We start from the raw sequence: 24,612 nt of genomic DNA, 5'->3' as shown, positions 1-24,612 counted from the left end.
TTCTACTGTAGCTAGAATAACCACTTTATGTAAATATAATCAGAACTTGTAATTGCAGTACAGAGAATCTTTCATACCAAAAAGTATCAAGGAATAATTCTATGTCTGTTTATTTTACCAGAATGCAGAAATTTCAGTATTCGAAGTGAACATCCGTTTTGTTGGTGGACTACTTTCAGCTTATTACCTTTCAGGAGAAGAGGTAAGATATTTTCACGTGGTTTATTTCAAATGTCATCATCTTGATAGATCGCTGACTTTCAGGTTAGCAACCTGTTTTATTTATCAGAATTAAATTTATTTAGACCTTTGAAAATATGACTTATATGGTAAAGGCCTGGCCAGTTGCTCTTACTGCTTCTATTACTGTTAATTTGTATTAAAGTTTTTAAGCTCTTACTCTGTGTGTTTATGTTTTTCCTCAGTTGAAACCATTCTAAGTATGTCCCTACTGGGCTTCGAGTTGAAGCCCAGTGTTGAAGTGTGTAGTTGTGGATTGCCACTCTATGCCACTATGCTGTGGAAGTGGTAGATTTGGCACATTGTGTATCTGTTTCAGAAATCATTTAGGAGCATGTTCTTTAGCTCATATCAACTACACCTCTGACAAAGCTGCTGGCTTTTCTGAAGCTGGAAGCATTGACTCTCAAGGAAAAGACACGTTAAGAAAGAGAAGATAACTGTATGCTTATGTATACTTACATGTGAAGGTCTTTAAAGCATTAATATCCCATTAATTTCTATTGTATTCTTATAAATGGTTTTATAGGTCTTGTGACAACACTTGCATGGTTTCTAGAGAAGATTAAGAAGCACTTTTTTTACAGTTATTTCTGTAACATATTTAGTGAAGGCTATACTAAGTGACAGGAATTGTAATATTTAAAAATTTTAGTTTGGCATTTAACAAGTCTTTAATCTTACTAGCATAGCTTCTTGTTCCTTGTCTGTGGATTATACTAATGTTTTACTGCAGGATTATCATGAGTTAAAACTCTTTATCTGTAAGTTGAATTTATCTTGGGATTTCATTAAATCCAAATCACAGAATCAGAGAGTTGCAGGAGTTGGAAGGAGTCTTGAGAGATCACTGAGTCCAACACCCCTGCTAAAGTGGGCTCCCTACAAAGAATCAATTATTGGCAACAAGAGCCTAAAGATGTAGAATTTTCGGTCATCTGCAAAATTCTCACATATTAGGCAAATATGTATTTTGAGCTCATTACATTAAATAATATTAAATTAAAAAAAAAAAAAAAAAGAAAACAATCTATACACCATAAAGTTTAAAATAATGATAAAAGTTATCTTAGCAGGTACTGTTGGGTTTGTAATTAAGACAAAGTAGTTATGAGGAGACAATTTTTTTGCTAACAGTATTGCCTAAAAAAGCTTACGATTTGTTTCTCATGATCCTATTCTGGATTTAGATGATACTGAAAACACACTGATATTTTAAAATATACAATTGTTTGTATGTTAGCTTTTAAAATTTGCTGAGAAAAAAGTGCACTTAGACTCATTTCAAATTCACTCTTAATGGAAAAAGAAAAAAAAGAACAGTGAGAGGTAGTTAGTACCTGACTTCTTTGCCTTTACTAAACATTGTTTTACTTAATGTTACTTCTCTGGCTTTTGAGGGAAATCATTTGTTCTTGTACAATAACTTGGCTACCAGAAATAAGCATACCTAAGGGTGTTTGCAGAATTGAAAGTTCTTCCAACTCTAAAGATTCTATGATTCTGTGAAGGAAGCTTTTTCTAAAGACACACTGATTAAAAAAGAAAAAACCTAAAAAAACCCCACATTTACTTAGATTAGTCAAAGCAAGGAATGTAGAATGAAGGAAAGATGATGAAGTATTTCCAGTTCTGCTGAGAGAATTTCCTAAAGTGAACCCTGCAGCTGCTAAGGAGTAACCAAAAACTTACTAGAACATTGTAATCAGCCCCCTTCCTGAAGAGCTCTAACCACAGTCTCTTTATTGTGAGGTATCTGTGATGAGATATTCTTCTCTCTCTCACTATGAGAAGCCCCTTGCATGAGCAGAAGTTCAAGGATGATGTCTGACTCATGTAGACAGCAGAGGAAAGAGCTTGAGCAGCGCAGTGTAAGAAAGATGTAAAAATATTAGCATGCAAAGAAGGGCAACAAAAGATGGTGAAGGGTCTGGGGGCCAAGACCTATAGCTGAGGTCCCCTGATTTGTTCCCCCTGGAGAAGAGGAGGCTGATGGGAGGCCTGATGGCAAGCTCCAGCTTCCTCACGATGGGAGCTTTTCCACTATGTTTTAATTAACTGGTTGTGACAGAAACAGAGAGTTTTTCTTGGCAGACAAGAGTTGGTGGAGGACTGCGTGTGAACCTTTAAATAAAATGTCAACTGTCTGCCAAGAAATGCCTGAGCCATTTGTCATCAGTGCTGTTGATTTCATTTGTGTGTTGATGGTTTATATCTTGTGTCTGTTAATGTGCAATCTCGTTTTCAATAAGTGCATATTGTTTCTCCTAAGTAGCTCCTAATAGTCATTGCTTCTCAACTATTCTTTCACTTTTGCAAGGTAGTTTTACTATCATCTCTGGGTCTGGATTTATAGCAGCAGTGAAATTCAAATAAAAGTACTTAACAATTGAAATGAGGAAGCATTTAGAACAAAAGAAGTTATTTCACATAATGCATTATTAAGTGGAACATTTTGCAATGGAATATTAGGGATGATAATGCCTATTCTAATGATTCCAGTAATTAACAAAAGCAAAACACAAAGATGATAGCTATGATTAGGGAGAGTCCTGAGCCCTTGCAGTCTGGGAAAGACACTGTCCAAGCCAGTAAGTGTTTTTCTTTACTCTGATAGAAATCTCCTATCTCAGGCAAAATGATGTTCCCAAATAATACTTGTCATAGTGACTTAGAGAGAGTAACTCAGTGTGCTTCTTCACGTATCTCTTAAAAATCCTCTGTCTTTATCAGATGTGGAGAGACTTCTCAATTTGACTCTGAAGTCTAAGATACTGAGACTGCATGTGGGAAGCACTGGGTGCAGCTGCTCTGATGGCAGACAAACCATCCAACAGTGTGTAGTTTCCCATGTTGTTGGGTCAGTCCTCCACTGGTGCTGCTGACAGGCACAGCAGGGACTGATGTTGCCAGAGTCTGGTTGCTCCCATATCATTCTTTAATCTATTATGTCAGTGGGCATTCATAAGGGAATGGAACCACTTGCGTATAGGTTGTTCAGTGAATTAAACTTTCTCAGTTAAAAGCTCATTTAACTACTTAAAACTCACTTATGAATATCTTAATTAAAGAAGTCTATGTTTCGTTAGAAGAAGTGACAGAAATAATTATTGTTTGTACTTCTAAATTACATTCCCATGGATAATGTTCCAAAGCTGCAACGTATTGTATGTTTCGTAACAATCTGTAAATCCTAACTACTTAAGTAAATCCACCATGCTCTAAAATGAATAAGGAACATAGGAGTTTTAGATCCAGCTGGTAAATTCTCAGATTCCTTTGAAGATTTTTTGTTTTCTGAATGGGATGACTAATTGTTTGGAACGTTTTTGGTTGTTTTTTTTTTTTTAAATTTAAAATATTTTGGATTCAGCAGCTGTTCTTCCTGCATAATATATCCTCTTTTCTGGGAGTAAAGACAGTTGTCTTCACTGGAGGAAGATAAAATAAAGTTGATATTGATGAACTTGATGTTTATATTGCCATTTCTCTCCGTGACATGAAGTAGAAATGTGACAGATTTTTAACTACTCTGGCAGGATAGGGATATAGATTCTTTTGATTCAGAGCTGCTTTTGTCAGGCTGGCCACAAAAGTTGCTGACTTAATATAATGTTTAGACACTCTACACCATTTAATTGTAACTATTTTTATCTGGGTCTCCTTCATTTATAGATGGATCACTTCATGGAGAATATTTAAATTACTTTAAAAACAAAAACAAAAGACAACAACAACAACAACATAAAATTCATGATTTACCAGTCTTAGTAGCAGGAGGATTAAGTTTTCCACCTGTACAAAGGTATCTGTTTCTGCCAATCAGATAATGTAAGTTTTAGTATAGATCCCTTGAGGATCTTATGTCACCAGTATGAGAATTTGCCATGTTTTATGTTCTGATTCCATTCACTTAACTTGACACTAATTAACAAGAGGACTTTTCCTCTTATGTTGTGGAAACTCAATTTCTGATGCCATTCAAACCACCAGGCATAGTGTGTTTCAGTTTGATCACTTCATTGTGAATGCCACTGTTCTTGCTCTTCACAGACTGACAGTATAACTCCCTGTTTAGTAGAAAGTAAAAGACTTCCATTGCATGTAGTTTTCTTCAGTGTTGTTTTAAGATTTGGTTATGTTTGCTACTTCCCTTCCATCTGCTACTACTATAAGTGATGCATCAGTATGTATTTCAATATTTCAGTGGTGTCACATTTTTAGTACTCTGAAATGATCTTGGTGATATGTTTTCACTATAATTTTCTTTTAAATTTCCATATATTATAGAATCCTGGAGTCATTCAGCTTGAAAGGGACCACAGGATGTCATCTAGTTCAATCCCAATGTTGGAATGGTGCATTAGGGTTACTTTTTTAAGAATCTCTTCAAGAATGATTCCTAGTGCAAACAGATTTTTCTCTTGCAAAACTTGAGCAGTACCAAAGTAAACCTTTTGTTTATAACAGGTTGGTGAATTGTTTTTGTGTGAAGCACCACTTAGCAGAATGTCAAACTAAGTCAAAAGCTTCTCTTTGTTTTATAACCTCTGAGTTTCTGCAATAAGTCATCATTACATTGTATAGAAATGTGGTTTATATCTGCTCTGATGAAGTACTTAACGGTCTGCTTGTGGACAAAGGAGGATTTTAAAGTGACCATTATCTGTCTACACTCTCTTACTGTCTATAATCTCCATTAGTATTTCAGTCTCTTCATCACCTTTAATAATAATAGTCCTAATACTGATCTCTTTCTTTGCTTGCTACATCAGAATGCCTATGGGCTTGTATTTTGCAGATGACCTCCTAAGACTTTGTCCTCTTAGACTACTCTTCTGTTGTTCCAAGCTGACTGCTCCTCAATCTTCCATTTCTGTCTCAAGTTCCTGCTATTAATAACCATGACTATTGATTATAAACCCATCTCAATTTAATAGGTTCCCTAGACTCTGAAAGCTTCCTCATTCCTGATATTCTCTCCCCTTTTTCCCAATGCTACTTGCTTAGCTGCTCTATGCAACCCTACCCCTCTAGATAGCTGCAGACAAAATGCTGAGGATGTTTCAAAGAACTGTAACAGAGATGCTCCTTTTCACTTTCATACTTATGTTCCTTCTCTCCCTGCATATGCATACTTTGACGGGGAAAGCCTATCCAAATGAAGCCTTGTGGAAGCTCTGCAATCTATTCATCTGGCGAGCAATCTACTATCATCAACAACAATTTCTGTGCATTATAATAAACACTTTCACATACTGTACTGATGTAAAGTGAAAACAGTGGCAACTCACATCAATTCAGTAAATTGTTAACTGCTGAAGTTCAACATAAATACATTTTTCTTTGAGCTGTTATAGCAGTGATATCCAGGGCAGGAAGGGCAACGCAGCTGTGTTGAAAAACCTGTTTCAGCTGCCATTTGTAAACCTCTACCAGGAAGAGAAAGAAACCATGGGGCCCTGATTTGGGTCTGAAAGACATGAGTTTAGAACTGACCTGTATATTTATTCTTTATTACATTTAATGAATTTTCTTTTGCACAACCAAAAAAGTACGTTGTGTGCTTGGAGAGTTCTTTTGGAAAAAAGAAAACACCTTGGTTTGCCTAATGACAGACTTCTTTGAAAAGTCTTTGCGTTCATTTAATGTCTTCAGAAATAAGTAAACAAACACTTTATTGCTCATTTCACTGATTTAATCAAAAATTCCTGCTTACTTCCAGACTTACCATAGCTGGATGCCAAAGGTAGTAAACTGTTAAACAGGAGGATGGATGATAATGAGAGCTAAATAATATCTGATAGTAACAGCTGGTGTGGTTGACATGAACACCTGAGCTATGCTATTAAATAGAAGTGACAGTGAGCTGGTTTGTTTGTTCTGAGGTCTTGGCACTCAACCAGTTCCTGTAGTTTCACTTGTTTGCAGTTCTGCAGAACAGCTGGGAGAGGGGCACGTCTGGGGGTAGTAATAGCATGGGTGCTTTCCTTTTGAGTAGCAGTTTTAGATAGATCCAGAGGAGGAATTGCTTGTGTGATATGCTATTAACAGTCTGTCCACAGGCCATGTATCTGCAAAGAAATTCGCAGATATTTGTCTTTCACTTATCTCAGTATTCGGTTCTGTCATTTTGCAACACCAAATGCAATTTTAATAATAAAGCTGAGTAAAAGAAGAATAAAATCATATTGTCTGAAGAGTTAGTAGGATTGTCCTGCTCTGAAAACTTAAGAAACTAAAAAAAAAAAAACCAAAAAAAAAAAAACCTTAAGAAAAATTAAGAAAACTTACAACATATGGTTAAATACAATACTGGCTCCGTGGAGCTAGTTGCAAGCAGTGTTAGCACTGTTGCAAATATACTATCTTTATTTAAAGAATCATGACTGTACATAAGCTTACAACCAAAAATCTGTCTTATTTCTGCAAATGAAAGCAACATTGAAGTATCTCAGCTGATGCTAACAGGAGCAATAGAGGCCCTCTTTTAATCTAGGCTATGTCAGAAATACGGAAGATTTCATTCTCCCTGTGAATGTATTATAAAAGTTCAGTTAGATGGCTCAAAAGTAATGAGTAAGAAATTGTATTGAATCATTTAACTGATTTCACACCTCCCCCCCCACCCCCCCCCAAAAAAAAAAATACTGTGCATCTTCATTTTCTTCTGGGCATGCATTAACTCTTCAATTCTTCATCTCTGTATTTCAGAAAGTGTAGCTATTATTATTATATATTTTTCTTGTTATTAATAATAATATGATTATCTAAGATCACATTTTGTGTTCTACCTCCACTGACTGACTGATCTGGAGGCTACTTTTCATTAACTTTGGAGTTAAGTAGGGATCCTCTCCTTATTAGCTCAGTGAAGATAAAAGTATAAATAGCAGATGTTTCTAGGAAATATTAAGTGTTCCATCAGATTTCCAAATTTGACTTTCTCAATTAATCCTTTTACTTTGTATCTTTTTGTTGAAAAGTTAAATTACTTATATTAAAGAAATTGAAGTGTATTGTAAAATTGGGAAATGTTCCTCCAAAAAAAAGAGAAAAAAAAAGAGATTGAGAGAAATGAGTGAAATGGATCAGTATTAATAACAGCTTTAGTCTTTTTACATGAGCTCATGGGATTTGGACTGAAGAATACAGTTATCCATTGGAGAGGTCTTCCGAGAAGCGATGCTTTTTCCTTTTGTCTGACACTATTGCACGTGAAGAGTACTTCTGAAAACTGCAACTATCCTGGGGAGAAACTATTGTCGTACTTCCTATTCTTGCTGAACTTTAAGAAAAGAAACAGTTCTTTGCAGTAGAAAACTTACATTTACCTTAGGATGTCATGGCATTTGTTGAGAGATTCTGGGAAGATGTTCTAGTATGCACCACACTCCAGGAAGAGAGAGAACAAATCAAATTCCTGTTTGACCATCTAGTCTAAATCTACCCTCTTCCAGGTTAAAACCATTTCCCCTTGTCCTGTCTCTACATGCCCTTCTAAAAAGTCCCTCCTTAGCTTTCCTGTAGGCCCCCTTCAGGTACTAGAAATACCCTTCAGGTACATCCTTCTCTCCAAATTGGAAAGATATGGATATGATGGGTTGACTATTCAATGGTTGAAATGGTAGTGCATGATCTAGCTGTGCATATCCCTGTTCATTACAGAGGAGTTAGACTAGATGGCCTTTAAAGATCCCTTCCAACTCTAAGGATTCTATCATTCTATGAAATTGGCTTTTTGAATGATCAGATTAGAGATTTATTACAAAACACCACATTCTCTGGCACATGGAAGGTCCTTCAAGTTAACTGAAGATCATTGAGAAAATTGAATGCCTCACATCAAAGTAGATGTTACTGTTATTTTTGCATGTTCTTTTTGCCTCCAACAATAGGTATAAATAATGGCATATTTGCTACAGAAGACAGATATACTTTTAGCCTCCTTTGGATTTAGCAATACATCTTGCCCAGTGATCTGAAATAGGTATAAGCAAGGCTTGTTGGCTTTATGCTTGTTGGCGTAAACTTGGGATCAATTTATGGGAAGTGCTAATTGGTCTGGCTTTGGGCTGTTTGTTTGTTTGTTTTTGTCAAGATCATGCTTTTCAAACAACAGAAATCTGAAACATTTGTAAGGAAAACTAAGGAGGGGTTTTTACTTTTAGAAAATCCACATGCAGGAATCCACTGCTGGAATCCATATGCTATTTGTGTGCAATGTGTTTGTGAAAAATGCAACCATTGAGTAACGTTGATAAATTTTGTGATTGAAAAATGAACCCAGTTCCTGTCTCTTCTGTGCCAAAAGCTTTTCTCTGCCATACACAGATTGTATTTGCATCCTAGGTGCAAATGATTGAGTAGTAACTTGGAAAAGATGTTCATATGAAAAATCCTGAGCCATTCCAGTGCAATTGATGCCAGAAGGGAATTTTGGTATTTGGCAGGTGATCACCCCTGAAAGGAGCTATCATGATTCCTCAAATTAATAAATATAATACATAAAATACACAGAAATGGGCAATTTGCAAACCTTTCTCAAGCCAAAAACTGAGAAGAGGATGAACAAAATCACTTCAGTGAAGACGTGAAGGATTAAAGAGAGGAACAATATTAGTGCCAGTGTTGCTTTCCTCAATGAAAAATGCTGTAGAATATAAGATTTAAGTTCCTTAGCTCACTACTTACATTAGAAGTAAATAAATAAATAAATATTTTAGTTTTGTATTTCCACAGGTGTTATCTGGTTAGTTATCATAGAATTATAAAGTGGCTTGGATTGGAAGGGACCCCAAGAATCATCAAGTTTCAATCCTCCTGCACAGGCAGGGCCACCAACCTCCAGATCTGGTACTAGATCAGGTTGCCCTATCCAACCTGGTCTTGAACATTTCCATGGGCAGAGCATCCACAACCTCTCTGGCAGTCTGTTCTGCTCCCTCTGTGAGGAACTTCTCCCTGACATCCAATCTAAACCTTCCCTCCTCAAGCTTAAAACCACTCCCCCTTGTTTTATTAGTATCATTTTACTATCATTTTACTAATCAATTTTCTATTAATACACAAGATGTAAGAGGTCAAGAGGGTAGTGAAGATATTCTGAAGAACTTGGTTTTTATGTTTATGTTTATACATCTGTGATGTTCTCCACTCAAATATTGGTTGCTTGTTCAGCCATCTGACTTTGATAATCTCTTCAACTAGTAATTGCTTAGATGGTACAAAGCAGGGATTCTCATAATTCAGCTTACTACAATAAAAAAAACAAAAACAACCACATGTAAACTGACAAAACTTTGAAGTAAACAGGGAAGACCATTTCAGCAGCAGTGTGACTGAAGCAGAGTCAATCTTCAGTTAACAAAAAACAAACTTCCTTCTGGCATCATGGGCCAATTCTGTTGCATTTCAAGAATCAGATACATTGAACTACCAAATGACTCTGTAACCATTAATCTGAAGAACTGAATGTGTCTGGTTTGTTTTCTTCAGCCCTTAGGCTGTCATCTACTTTTGTAGGCTATATAAGATAACGACATTAGTTGTTTTTGGAAGCTGGTTCAGTTCTGCTTGTGGTTTAAAGTTGTGATTTTTTCCTTGGGGGGCATGTTGTCCTTAATTTTTGCAAGCATGACTAGATAATTTTATAGTCCAGTGGATCCTCAGGATCCTTGTGTGATAAGAAAATGCTGTGAAATTCATTCTCTTCCATTTTTCTTTAAAAATCTTTTTTTGTTTTCTTCAAACCAACAGCTGCAAAATGGAGTCAGCAGCTCACAATGGCATTTCTTAAAAGATGCTGTTTTCCTAACTTGTTCCTAAAAACACAATTCATAATATACAGAGAATTCCAATCTTTTTCCTTTTATTATGCAAAAGTTGTGAATAACTCAGGCCTTCTCATCAGCATTTGCAGCTTGTAGGGTATCTCTTGCAAACATCAGTCAGATTGTGCTCAGTCTTTTCTCTCCATAGTTGCTTTTATTTCCATTTATATTCAAGAGGGATCAACAAATAATCTTACTGATTCTAGACGAGATCAATAACTCCTGAGATGCTACAGGCAAACATTGCCAGACTGCTACAGGAGACCAGGGAACAGCTGGGCAGATGTAGTCTAATATTAAATGCCATCAGACATTCTGATTTGCTCAAAGATTGTTTCCTAATATGATTATTAAATGGCCCAATGATGGCAGAACTTACTGAGATAGTGAGAATTCCTTGCTCAACCAGTTCTTTTTCGATGGTCTATGACAGTTGGTGATTGAACAAATGAATGTAGATCATTCTAAGTCATGCTTATAAGACTTTTTTTTCATAATCAATTCCAACTTGAAAGGCAGATACATTACTGTTATGTTTTAATTTACGTACTACAAACTAGAAAAATAATCAAGTGAAACCTGCTTGGTATTCTTTCTAGGATTGGCCGTGAGAAGTCTTCAGTCAAACAATAAAATGAAACAGTAGAACTATGTCATGATTTTGGGTTAAAACAAAAAGAGCTTATAGGACTGTCAAGCTTTTCTTGTTTCCCCCTCCTTGCATCAAGTGGGGAAAGGGAAAGAAACATAATAATTCCTGTTAATGATAATATGTGTACTACCTCAAAACTTTATGATTACTTCTAACCATCATTTTCTCCAAGTATACATTGCATGTGTACATATGTTCAAAAATAATGTAATGGTCATCTTTGGAAAGACCATCTCATGGCTACTTAGTTATAGGAATGAATTCAAAGTTTAACTGTTAGGGGAAGAGGGAGTGAGGAGGGGGGGAAACCCAAACAATTCTGTAGGAAATTCAGCGAAACTAATTGATTTGCTCATAAATTTATTACTTACTGGCAGCACTGCTCTTCAATCAGAGTAGTTTTTGATGTTTAAGAATTAGAAATGTCTGCCTTCTTATATTTTAGCCACTTAGTTTTATAGCTTGTCCAGTAAGAGAAATAGTCTTAGAGTAAACAGTGAGTAATTGAATTAGTCTGCTTGATGATTTAACTTACAACATAAAAGCAGCTTCTTAAATTATGGTTTTCCACTCTTGAAGACTTCTCCTTGGCTTACATTAAAAGAACTGCAAGAGAGTTCTCGGTTTTTATATTTAATTTTAGGAAAGTACAAAAGCACTTTCTTTAGGCTTGTTTTGGATGCACACATTATTCATCAGACAGTCCAGTGACTACTGTTTGTCAGAGAAATCTCAACGGTAATAACACACTGAGCTAGGAAAGCATCATTATCCTTTTCTACTATAAAAGAGAGTTTTTTCTAGTTGTATTACTTGCGTAAAAAAACCAGGAAGATCGTGTGTGGTCTTGTGGAGAAAGGAACAAAGAAGGATGTTAAATTTTAATGTTCCTCTCCACTGAAAAATAGCATCTCAGAAATGCATAATCAATGCAACTGCTAGTGCTACAGAGCTCGCCTGTCACAGAATAAAGTAAAACTGTTTGAACAGAGCTTCAAATCCAGCCTGAGTTTACTCAAATTACACATTCTCAATCCCATTGCATTTAATGAATTTTGCCAAAATAAATGGAAAATATGTTCTCTGGTTTAAGTTGTTGTGACTGAGAGACTACTGAAAATTTAAAGCTGGAGCAAACATACTTCTTGTTCCTTTTCCATACATCTAAAAGTGAGATGGAAACAGTTTGTAGCTGCTTGTGGCATAGGAAAGTCGTTTTATGTCTGATGACATGTTCCTAAGTGATCCGTGCTGTAAATCTATCGGACTAACAGTGGGCATTGTCTTTGTACTTGCAATCATTTTACTTTTTGAAATATTTATGATGTTTCCAGTATCTGAGGTCACAAAATTTGGAAATCCCTGTATCAGCTTTAGTATAAGAATTAAAAGAATTCTTTTATTGTTTAAACACTGAATAGCTTTAATATACAAAGTTAATTTTGAATACTCATTAAATCTGATATATGTTTAAACAATGGAAGAAACACTCTAAAATATTAGTTTAATTTAATCTTGTATCCATGAGCACATCCAATTAATGGTCAGTGGAATTTCCAAAGCATGAGCAGAAGCAGAAGATCTCTTTAAAAGACATTAGATAAACTTTAATGCAAATGAAAGTACTTAGGCTTTTTGTGTTTAATGAAGTCAAATCCTCTAATTCTATGCCCAACATCATTACTTGTTCTTAAACAAAAGTATGTAGACATGTCTGCTTGGGTTCTCATCCTTTGTTCCTGGGCCCTAATCTGCATCATTGCAAGTGAATTAGTTTACTGCTTGCTTCTTTCTGGAGCAAGTCACCATTGCCCTATAAAAGAGGTAGGAGGCTCTGGAAATCGCTGATTTGTTCCAGAGTCCACTGAAACTGTGCTTTGAACAAAAGTGCACTTAAGACTGTCCTGTGGCACTGCCCTGCATATGCCCCCGTGCTATGCTTCAGGCTATGTATAACTTTCACCTGTAGCTTCCAGGAAATGCTACCCTTTTGCCATCTGGAGTACTTCGAGTCAGGGGGAAAAAAAGGAAAAAAAGTTTTATATCTTGGGGCACCAACACTACCACTGGAGAAACAGAACAATTGCTCTGCAACAACTGGCACAGCCCTCTTCAAAGGGAACAACCCCTGAGCTAGGTGTAGAAGAGCTAGTCTGTGCTACCTGGTCTGTGTGCCAAGACAATACAGTGTCAGAAGTTTTAACCATTTGAGGGATGGCTTTTGAGTGATACCAGTTCTTGATTTACTTAAAATACTTGTGATGGTGTCAGATTGAGATGCCAGACTGTGGGTTGATTCAGGGAGATTCCCTTTTGACAGGGGCTAGAGTAAAGAGGCAGGGTAGTTTGTTTTCTTTTTCCATAGGTTCATCAAGCTGGCAAAATATTCTCTGCAGCTACCTGTTTGCTATAATCCAACTCAAAGAAGCTGTTAGAATATGGGAGACCTTGGGCTTTGGAAGGTAAACCCCACCCCCCCCACCCCCCCCATCAACGAATCATGGAGGGCAATTGCACTTTGCTGCTTTCTCCCTGCTCTGGTCTGCTATTTGAGAAAACCTTCATTAAGCTATTATTCTAATTCTGAAGTAATTTTTAGGAAAAAAATGAGTTGAAGAACAATAAAAGTAGGAATACTCAGTATCCGTTACAAGCTGTTGTATTTGTATAGCTAAGAAGCATTTAGAATTCCATTAGCAAGTGGAACAATCTTACAAGTATCACGGAACAGTGGCTGAAACAAACAGCTCTCATTTGCTGTTAAGTATGTTAGGTAACATTGAAAAGCAAACAGAACTTCCTTTACTTATAGAGTGATTTATTTTTTTTTTACAGTGTCTTTTACATGTGGTCTATGATCATAGTTTATAGTATTTCTCTGAATCACTTAATGGTGTTGGAATTAAAAGATAAAGTCAAAAGCTAGGAATGAATCTTCAGTTAGCACTTTATGCTACATTAAGAATGTAATTATTGATTCACCGTGTAATAATGTTTATTAGACTTCTCCACCCATCCCTCCCTTTCACACAGATGGTGTTGCAAATCACCTCTCAGCGGTCACCTGCTTGAAAGGAGAGTTTCATATGCAATGTGTTGTTCTTTGTTTAGATATGATAGTTTGCTAGATGTAAAATGAGGCAGCTATTTAAATTTGTTGTTCCAGCACTTGGTCTGGATATACAAGATTAAATAAAAAGAAAATTAGGAAGCAGATGCTTGTGGTTTAACAGATGAACTGTGCTAAAAGATATTCCTCATTACTGGTGGATATGAGTAATTTTACTAAGGCAGCTGTTTCCTTAATCATGAAAAACACAAATCTCTTAAGATGGCATCCAGATGTTTTCTGTATTGCTTCACAATATAATGAGTTTCCATTGTATATGCAGTATTTCTATTCTATTAATATTTACTTATGTCCAATATATTTTAAAATACAAGTATAATCTAACTTAAGTATAGAAGACCTGAGCACTAGACATATGACGTATGTTATTCTCTCAGCCTGCATGCCTGGTGCTAGTGCAGTGGCTGCTCCTGGAGATGATGGTTTTTGTGTCTCCAACCAGCATCCAAGCATTTGAATACCAGATTTAAGTAGGTTGCTGGAAGTTTTGTTTTGTGGGGGTGAAAGAGGAAATATGGGTCTGTAACATGAACCCTGTCCAAGTTATCTGAATAACAAACAGGTAAAAACAGATTTAAAACTTAGACTGGCTCTTAGGTTTAGGCTTAGTTTTCTGTTTTCACTGAGGCTGATGACAATTTTGATTCCTGCTAGCTTGCCATCTGCCCTTGGCAGAAACATCATTTGACGGGAGGTCTGGGATTTCAGCCTCTTCAGTGATTCATTTCTATTTCTGACAAGACATAAGAACGGCATCCCAAGTCTTTGACAGAGATTTACTTACCCTGAGCTATGTTATAATTTATTTATTTGGGGTTGTGTGGGATTTCAGAAACTTAAAATTTAAGCATGGCTTTTTTAGGCATGAGTCCTGCTACTTGTGGTTTGGACCTCTGGAGTCAGCTGCCATAGCATGGTGATCTGCACATATGTAGCAAATTGAGGTCATTACTCACCTTGCAAACTACACTGTTTGAAAGTTAAGGCCACCCTGACTTTAGGGTGAGAAGTTCTTAAAGACTTTTATACCTAAATCATTGCTTCTATTACAGGCAATCGTTAAAGTTTAATTTATTTATCTCCACCTTTTCTTAAATTATCACAACAAAGGTAATAGTAAGTGACCAGCACTTGAGCTTTCAAGGTGCTAATGTGTTGTAGCTTAACTTTCAATTGGGAGTATGCATAAGCTTTAAAACAGTTAATGGTTTCTTGACACTGGTAGATAAATTAGCAGTTACTCTAATGTAAAGTTCTTTGTAGCTGAGTAAGCAATCTTAAATACATATAAGTATCAAAAAAGGAAATAACCAAATATAAGTAGACCAAAGTCTTCCTTTATGATTTTTTAATTCTACTCCTATGTAGCAATTCATTCTCACTTTCAAGTAAGCTTCAAGCATCTATATTACTCTACATTAATATTTACTTGTTTTATACCTTGCTTACTTTCTGCCAGTTTGTGTATTTACTAGTGACTTTCCTTGAAGTAAACTTTTTGATCAGAAAGAATTTAGATTTTATTTTTTTTTTTTTAGTTAAAAAAAATTCTGAAGTAATTATGTGTGTTAGCTACTGCTGATAACTTGAGGGGTTTTGTGTTCTGCTTTGTTGCTATGTACATTTGGATTAAATCAGGAAATCTCTCACTAATCCAGTTACTTCCATTTGATTAATTTCTCCATAGTCTTTTCTACCGGGGAGGAACTCTTCATGGTGCTGTGTGATTTCTTTGGTACAATAATCAGCTAGAAAAGAAAATTAATTTTCTTGTCATCAGTAAAGCCATAACAACAACAGCAAAAATTGAATACAGGTTTTTTTCAGAGTTGTAATCAAATTTTTGTAATAAGCATCTTTGCATAAATTTGCTTCTGAAGAAGATATTAGCTTGATGTATGTTTTAGCTCTCTTAATAGGATAATAGATATTTTTCGTGCTCTTCATTGTGGAATAATATCCATGGATATTATAGCATACTGCTTATTATGTGGTATGGTCCCTACAAGCTAGAAACCAGCAGGTTCTGGAGTATCCTATACAAATCTAAACACTTCTCTGTTATTTCCACACATTTTGAAGATGTTCTGCTCTAATGTTTTACAAGTGAGATGGAGTTGTGGCTCACAGAAACCACAGGCTGAGTCTTCCTTAACTGCAGGGTCCAGGGAGGTTCTTTGCATACCTGCAGATCAACATTTTTGAAAGCTGGAAGTTGCTGTTCTCCTTTCTGAGCTGACGCCTTAGGTGCCAAGAGCTCTCAAAAGCTCTAATGAGTGCTCTAATGGCTGTTGCTGTCATGAATGTATTAAATACAAACTTCGGATTCCCATAAGAAGAGCTTGTTAAAAATACTGTCCTGTGCCTATTTCAGCCTTCAACTGAGATAAGAATTCTCCTGCAACTGCAGGATCTGCATTTTCCAGGTTCTCTTATCTGGAAACCAGTGTGCGTATCTGTCTTTTATAATTTCATACCCAGCACGGTGTGGTAGCAGATGCTTAACAAGATTCTGGGAATGGCTAAAGATAGTGATTATTTTTAAACACAATGTTCCTCCTGCTTTATTCACCTGATGTTCTTATATGTGAGAGATTTGAATGAAAACTAGCACAGTTTTGAGGGTTATAATGAGAGAAGAGTGGTTGAGATTATTTACCTCTCTGAGTCTTTTTGATGTAGCTCTTTTGTGGGACTTTTCTGATGTCAACTGGTTTCAAGAAGCCCTCTGCTGTGCAGTGTATCAGCTTTCTCTGTTGGCATCCCTGTGAGACAAGAAACCTGCTGGGGCCGTCTGCATGTGGCCAATGGTTGGTGGCTACTGCATGGAAATTCTTGTTAAAATAAAACCCTGTTTTGTCCAGTCAAAATTCTTATTTGAGGGTGTGGCAAACCACACTTTGTAAGGAAGTTGAATTATGCTTTGTCATGATCCACTTTTCCAGATCAAAGTCAGCTCTTCCCCTCCCAGGCCCAGATTCCCCTCCCAGACTGGGCTGCCCTGTGGGAGGCTGCAACTTCAGCCCCACAGGGATGTGGGTGCTCTAGGTAGGGGATCTTGTGCAGGCCCTGTGCCTCTGCAAGGGACCTGCCAGCATCCAGCCATGTCACTGAACACAGGCAAAATACTTAAAATGGATTCTCCAGCACTTCTGGATGTGAGTGCACAATAAATACAGTTGCAGCTGCATAGGTCCGAGGTAGTGTCTGCTTGGACTCCAGCTGTCAGTTTCTACACCAAAGTAACTCATTGCAATGCCTGAGTTCAGAAGTGTTGCTGACTTGCAACACGGGTCTTTAATAACTGACTTGGCTCAGCCAGACTTCAGTGAAGGTTGGCTGGAATTAACCCCCAAGCCACCAGTCAAAGCAACAGGAACTGTAAAACAGATCATTGCTGCCGAGTTAATGTCAGCAATCAGATATCATGCCAAGTTTTCATAAACATTGGGAATATCTTGCAGGAATTTTTTTCACATAGCACAACAAGTGTCATATCGCTTGGTATTGAAGAGAGTGGGATAATTCACTTGTGCTGTTTAAATTATTTTGGTATAGCAAAAATCCTGGATTATCTTTTAGTGAAGAAGGTATTAGAACAAGATCTTCCTAAAGAATTCTTTGTTAGCAGATCACTTTAAACATAAATCAACATTTGTTATGCTGAAAGGATTTCTATTCGGTGTTCTGAAGAGAAGCAAAGCAGCCTGTCCTTGTTCATTTTCTGCTCCCGTTTCCTGCTTTTGCATTGAAATATTCATTCCCTACCCTACTGGGAAAGGCAATCAGGTACAGGAAAGCAAGCAATAAATCTTATTTAGTGGCTTGTCAGTTTTTATCTGTAAATATAAAACAAAAAGGAAAAATGCTTAATTTGATAGAATTAGAAATGTGGAGAAAATGTCTTCATCAATTAAAAAACAATACATTAAGGAATAGAATTGTTTCCTCTAATTACTGTTAAATTTCAATTTCTTGTTTCACTGGTATGGAGCATACTATGCTCTTTTTAAATTTCTTGTGCCTCATATGCAATTCTGAGATATTTCTTTGTTTCCTGTGTTTTCTTCCTGATTAGCAATTAAGTGTGTGATGAAGTAATCTAACACTTTCAAAGGAGTTTTTCCCTTTGGGTTCCTCCAGCTAGAGAAATCTTTTTTATTAGTGTTAATCTAGGGGCAATAACCATCCTGCACCCTAAAGAAAGCCAATACTGCACCAAATGACAGTTCTGCAGTTGCACCTTTACAGGTGCATGGTACAGTTCTGATTCAGAGAGAGTATTTTGTCTAAGTAAGCCTTCATTACTGCTGTATGAAAATCCATGAGGAGAGGCCAGAAAACGTCCTTGAGACTCTCAAGATCACCACTGGAATGGGAAATTTTGCTGTAGTCTTTTTCTTTATTATATATATAATATCTTCCATGCTCTGTTATTTTTGCATTTTTGTACATGCCAGTAGTGGCTATCGTATTTTTGCTTACCAAAAAAGGACTTAGTAAGTGAAATTCATATCAGCAACATATATTAAGTAGTTTCTATTTATTCACTTTTACAAACTGAAAAAATATCTAGAGTGTACAACGTTTATTTCTTAGTCTAGAAAAATTACAACTTACGCTAGTTTTTCCTGTTACTATTTTGTAAATATTAAAGCCTCAAATCAAAAACAACTTGGTTCCTTTATTAGTCTTCAACTTCTTACCCTCAATGAAAGGGCGCAGTTTTGCTGTACGAAGCTGCTATTTAGTGTATTCAGTCATTCACAAAGTTTTGTTCTATTCTTCTCATTCTTGCCTATACCATTTTACTTAATAGATAGTGATTTAGTAATCGCTTGTTCAGCCATGTTAGTGTCCATAGTTGATTTCTTTTTAACTTTGAAAAGAGAAGGAAAATACCTAGTACGTACTAGTAATAACTTGTTGAAATTGTCTTGTAAACAAGAAGTATGTTTTCACCTGAAGAGTTGTCTCAAGATTGTATGATGATTCAAAATCACTTTTAAAAATCTATTTTCCTAGTTATTTTTTTTTTCCCCTGTTCTCAGACTGTTTCCTACATTAAAAGATGGGGATTTTGGAAAAGAACAAAGTTGGAATGCCCAGCTTCAACGCGTATTCAAAGGACTAGCAATTTCTTCAAAGCTATGTCCTCATCATGAGTAGTTTTGACTTTCCTTGAATATCTGTAGCTGGGGCAGTGTTTCCTTACCAATTACCAATATCAGATGTGTTTAGATAACTGTTACTTTTGACATTTTTATGGAGAAGGCAAGTTTTTTAAAATAAGAAATTAGGTTGTCAATTTATAGCAAAAATGGAATAGAAAAAAATGTGAGTTAGTAGAACAATTTGAAATTAAATTACTGATGCTGTTTAACAAATATTTAGTTGAGAAATTAGAATGCATTTCTGTCCAGAAGCAATTAATGTAATAGAATTCTTTATGAGTTTGAATTTTTTTTGGTGATGAGAAATAATACAGCCCATAGCAGAGTAGTTATGGAGCCTTGGGCTGTTACTGTCCTTGATGCCACTGCTATGGTTGAACATGTACATGCCTTTTGAAGGGGTGATTGCATCTTGATGTTAAATAGAAGTCTAAAAAGAATGTATGACAGAACATTGACAATCTCCAGCTTTGGTGTCCTTTACATGTGATAGAAAAGTTAGTTTTATGCTGCGCAGCCAATAGATGCTGCTACAGGAATTTGTGCCCATTGCTAAGGAGGTTCATTTTGACCACTCTCCTGTTAATGCCTCAGTGCAGAGATGCTAAGTTAAACTGGTACATTGACCATACCATATATTGTGAAAATCTCAGGAGAGCTCTCTTGTGCTGAAAGAGCAAAACGTGTTCAGGTTTAATAGCACAGGTGAACAAATGCAACTGTGTGGTGTAACAAGGGAAAAGCTTGTGGGCAAACTGTGGGCCACTTTCTCCTCTCCAGAAAATCTGCTGGGAGTTAACACAGTTCTGCATCAGCTGTTTTTACTGAGTTTCCCACAAGGTTTCAACCTTGGGAAGACTGAATGTTGTGCTGTCTGATGATCACAAATCCATGACTAATTCTTGTCAGAATCCACACAGTCAATAATCTGGGAAATCAGAAATAACATGAATTCTGAAGGGATTTCCAAGCAGATTGTTTTCCCTGCTGCACTATTTCAGCTTTCTTCCAGCACTCACAGGCACTCCACTCAAAAATGTTTTCTGACTTCAGCCAGAATTTAGCTTCAAATTCTTTAACGTCTCAAGATATCTGTAATTCCAAATCTAGGACTACTTTCACAGAAACTTGTGTCATATGAAGAGACTGTGGAGTAGTCTGGAGGTTCTTTATGGTAATATGATTGTCCCAGAGTTTTAAATTCCCTTTGGATCATATTCTTAAACAATGAAAACCTTTTGTCCAGATAAGCCGTGGTTGTTCTTCCTTCCAGGAAGTTGTTGTTCACCCATTCCAGGATGGGGCCCTGAGCAGGCTGATCTGGTGAGGGGGCAACCCTGCCCACAGCAGGGGGTTGGAACTGGATGGTCTTTAAGGTCCCTTCCAAACCAAGGCATTCTGGGATTCTGTGATACTCTGTCTAAAAATATAGAGGTGTTTCCTTTGCACTGTTTTCTTTCTCTGATAATTTACTGCACTGTACTTGGCTGTACTGTGAGTTGCACGAAGTGTACAAGTTGAGTTCTAAAAATAAATAAATACAAACCCATCATAAATACACTCAAGGGGAAAAATAAATTGAAGAGAGTCATTACTGGAGGGAGAAGATGATGAAAGTGACTTCACTATTCTGGCTATTACACCCGAGTTAATGCCTTTCACTTTTGCACTGGATTTCAGTGTAATCCCAAGCAAATAGGCCTTGAACATCTATATTCTGGGATCTCTGTATAGATTTCTACATTTAAGTTGGAACAGTTTTGCTTCTTAATAGAAGCTCTTTTACTAAAGTTCTCAGTGCTCCAAAAGTCAGGCTAACCTGAGCTGTGCTGGCAATCAAAGTAGAGCAACATCCTATTTGTTGTAGTGTTACAGGCTATTTCTCTAATCATAAAAGTTCCTGATGTTAAATTGTTTGTAATTCTTGTGGGTGTATATATTCGAGGTCTTTCTCTTTATTTTAAAGGGGAACTTTTAGCTAAAACTCAGTTATCTCTGCTATCTGTAGGAGTATATTCCAATTTCTGAATTAACCATGGCATTGACGTCAATTTGGGTGTAAACTGACTGAGTCCATAAAGACTATGATGCTGAAAAAATATCACTACAATACCATTTCTCTTTTTTGTTTTTGGCAGGGGGGGAGGTGTTGTGTTGTGCTTTATGTTTGCCTCGGATTACCTGTGCAGCACATTCACGCAGCAGGTACCTGGTGATCCAGCCCAAGTACCCATGGCATACTTAACAAATCCCATCACTGTGAGCTGACTTATCCAGAACGTATGCAGTGCTCCTGTGACAACATCCCTGTGTCCAGGGAGGACATATCATCTTGGGCAGGCAGCTTTGTACTGTCCAGAATGGACCCAGCAGTTCACCCAACTAATAAACCCCCTGCTCCATTGCACAGCAGAGCAGGACCAGTCACACTGTCGTCTCTGATTTAATGCTGTTCTTGCCAGTGCTGTTGTCTGGATGTCTTCACCGTGTAACACTGCTGTATGAGTTCTTCTGTAGTCCATGGCATACAATGGCTATCCCCCTATTATGCTGTGTAATAGAAGACTGAATGTGCTGCTCTGTTTCTTCAATCACTAAGGAAAAAGCAGGAATTCTTTGTTATGCTGAAATATTGTTTATTGGGAACTGCAATGAATTTTCTAATACTTTTTTCTTCTTAACTTCCAGATTTTCCGGAAGAAGGCAGTAGAGCTTGGAGAGAAATTGCTGCCTGCTTTCAACACTCCCACTGGGATACCTTGGGCATTGCTTAATATTAAGAGGTAAAACGTGATTTTTGGTGACTAGAGCATATAAAAAAGTTCTCTTGAATCTAAAATCCTTTGCCACAGAACTACTGCAGTTGCAGCACAGTTCTAATCTTTCCAGCGAGGTAAAAGTTCATGTAAGATCCTTAGTTCTATAACTTACTCTTTTAGTACGTTCATCACTTTTCCCAAAGTCCTACATTAGTGTTAGTGTTGTTATACGAACAGTAGTTGCAAAAGGATGGGTGCTACTCTGAAAAGGGAAGGTGTCTAGCTACTTGTACTCTTATCTGTTCTCACTTGCCATTGTTAGTCCTTCAATAACTAGTATATCAAGAAGCAACAGTAATGTCTGCTACAAATTACTTTCTGGTTCTCACTCACTAATGAGAAGCGTATATTCTCTCAGCTTTCATAATACTGTAAATAAATCTCAGCATCACCCATTACAAGAATGTGGGGTACTGCTTGTCAGGGAGAATCAAGGAGAGTTTCTTCTCTGCATGTGTTGATGTCACATGTTTTATATGTTTCTTTGGTTATGTGATTCCCTCCTTAACAGTAAGCTTCTCCTGTTCTCTGCTTAATGTATATTCATGGTATGCCTTTTTCCCACTCTGAGACTTGGCATTGGTACACTTGCTAGGTTGGCTATCTATGTCTGAGGATTCCCAATAAGCTCCTCAGAGCCAGATCCTACAGAAATCCCTAGCATTGTAGTTTGGGCAGGGTTATCTCCCATCTTTCTTTCAGACAGAAAGGATGCAAGGGACCAAGAGTATGAGTGTGTGCTAGGGGCAGGAGGGAGCTTGTTCCTTGTGGACTTTTTCATCACTGAAGGAACTGATTAACTGCTGCTTGGTGGTGGTCCTTGTAATTCAAGTAGTTACTTATATGCATGTTAATGATTTATTCTCAAAAGATTTTAATGAGTTCTGCACAAGTTAATTGCACTATAGTTTGAGCTTTTTCATTTGTTTTTAAGCTGTTACAAATGCTTCTGAGTACAAAATCCTAGCATACATCTGTAATTCCAGCACAACAGTACCTTATACTACATAGTGTATTTAAATGTTATTAAAGGTATTCAGGCTAAAAATTTCTTATATACAGCCCTTATCTAAATCATTACTTGTCTACTAAATATATCATTTATTTTTTTTCAAATGTTTCAAATTCAGTGGTGGATCTTTATGATTTTGTTCCTGGTTCTCTCATAACAAATGCTGTGGGACGCTGCAAATGTTGATCCCAGGCAATATAAGATAGTGATTGGAAAAAAAAAAAAAAAAGGTTGGGGATCAATTTTTTATCTTTCACCAAAGTGGAAGAAAATCTGCGTCAAGATAACTTCATCTGTTATGTTAGCAAGTGTTACATTCAGTGCTGTGTTCTTGATGGTTCATTCCGAATCCTTACACATCTGTCTAGATTTGACCTTCAGTAGATGACAATTCTATAATACCGTGCATAAACAAATATGCTGTCATCCAGGCTTAGGAAATGCTAAGCCACTGAAGCCTGAATATATTACAGATCTAATATGCCTCATTTCTGATTAGTATTTTATTTGATTTTATTTTGATTTATGCTTCAAACTGGAGAACATTGACAACAAATTGTGGATGTCTGGTTATTTTTAAAAGACTATTTTTGGATTAACAGATGAGCTGAATACTGGTTTCACTAGGCAAATATTCTTCACAAAATAGCTTATTTTCTCTGCTTATCCTGCAGTATCAGAGCCAGACTTGCTCTCTCTGTGATTGCCTGTGTGCAAACCTTCTTTTGTCTTTGTGAGTTCTAGCGTGCCAAAGACATCCACCTTACGTCTTGTCATCTCTTTCTTTTCCATTGTTTTTCTTCATTTTGTTTCTTTCTTCTTGATTCAAAGACCATGGGACACTTGCTGTCTATTTGTGGAACCTTAATTTTCAAATAAAAATGCTAATTGTACTTTTTCTGCAGCTAAAATTGTTAGCCAGTTTCTTGAGTATGTTTGTCTCTATATGAAATTTCACATTATCACTAAAGAACATTTTAAATAATTAGATTGGGAGTTTGTAGTGAAATGTCCTTTTATTTCTTTATAAGTATTTAGGCTGCATTTCCATTGTTTTTGATGTTCCTGATATTGCTTTGTATCTTCACCTCACTTTCAGAATCTGTTTTTCACTCGCAGCTGACAAAGCTAGTTCTTAAAATTTGTAATTCCTCACATCCAAAAGAATTCTTTAGATATTTTGTTCTCAATGCTTGTAAAACTGCAACTACTACAGCTTCTTTAAATACTATACTCATGTTTATGATTCTTATTTTTGTTCTCAGTGAGCCACAATAAACTGACTTATTGATGCTAAAGTTTTCGATTCCTTTTCTCTTAAACTTCAAGTTTAAGAGAATTAAATAAATAAATTATCAAGTAATTTATGACTGAGCAATTGTATTGACTAGGTATTTCTGTAATCTCCAATCTATAGGAATAAAAAATTCTGAAATTACGGCCCTCCTAGATGGTGATTTAAGTAATCTTAAGAAATATCCATCATGTATCATGTTCATAGTGTCAAGTATCCTTTTTAATATATCTACCCTGCAACTATTAAAAAGGAAACTGTATATGATTTGGACTTTTGAGATGGTGACCAGCTGTGAAATACAGGGTGCCCCAGTTTCCAGTTTGTTGTTGGTCTATTGGACCATTGGACCACTCAAGAAAATACTTCTCAGTATGAGATCCTGTACAGTGTTTTTTTCTTTTGGATGGAAAATCTCTCATTATATCACTTCCCCCACCCCCCCACCCCCTTTTTTT

General features: G+C 36.5%; 1 protein-coding gene across 1 annotated transcript in view; it reads left to right on the top strand.

Moving 5' to 3' along the window:
• MAN1A1 (mannosidase alpha class 1A member 1) overlaps positions 1–24,612 on the top strand; it is a 129,886-nt gene that overhangs the window by 55,688 nt on the left and 49,586 nt on the right. Inside the window, exons 4-5 of the mRNA XM_048935004.1 lie at positions 122–202; positions 21,718–21,812. Coding sequence (XP_048790961.1) covers positions 122–202; positions 21,718–21,812 — 176 coding nt within the window. The remainder of the gene's footprint in view (positions 1–121; positions 203–21,717; positions 21,813–24,612) is intronic.

The sequence above is a fragment of the Lagopus muta genome, chromosome 2 (assembly GCF_023343835.1).
Source record: "Lagopus muta isolate bLagMut1 chromosome 2, bLagMut1 primary, whole genome shotgun sequence".
In the NCBI taxonomy this organism is placed as follows: Eukaryota; Metazoa; Chordata; class Aves; order Galliformes; family Phasianidae; genus Lagopus; species Lagopus muta.
The sequence above is the reverse complement of the archived record's forward strand: the minus strand, read 5'-3'. Positions and strand labels throughout refer to the sequence as shown.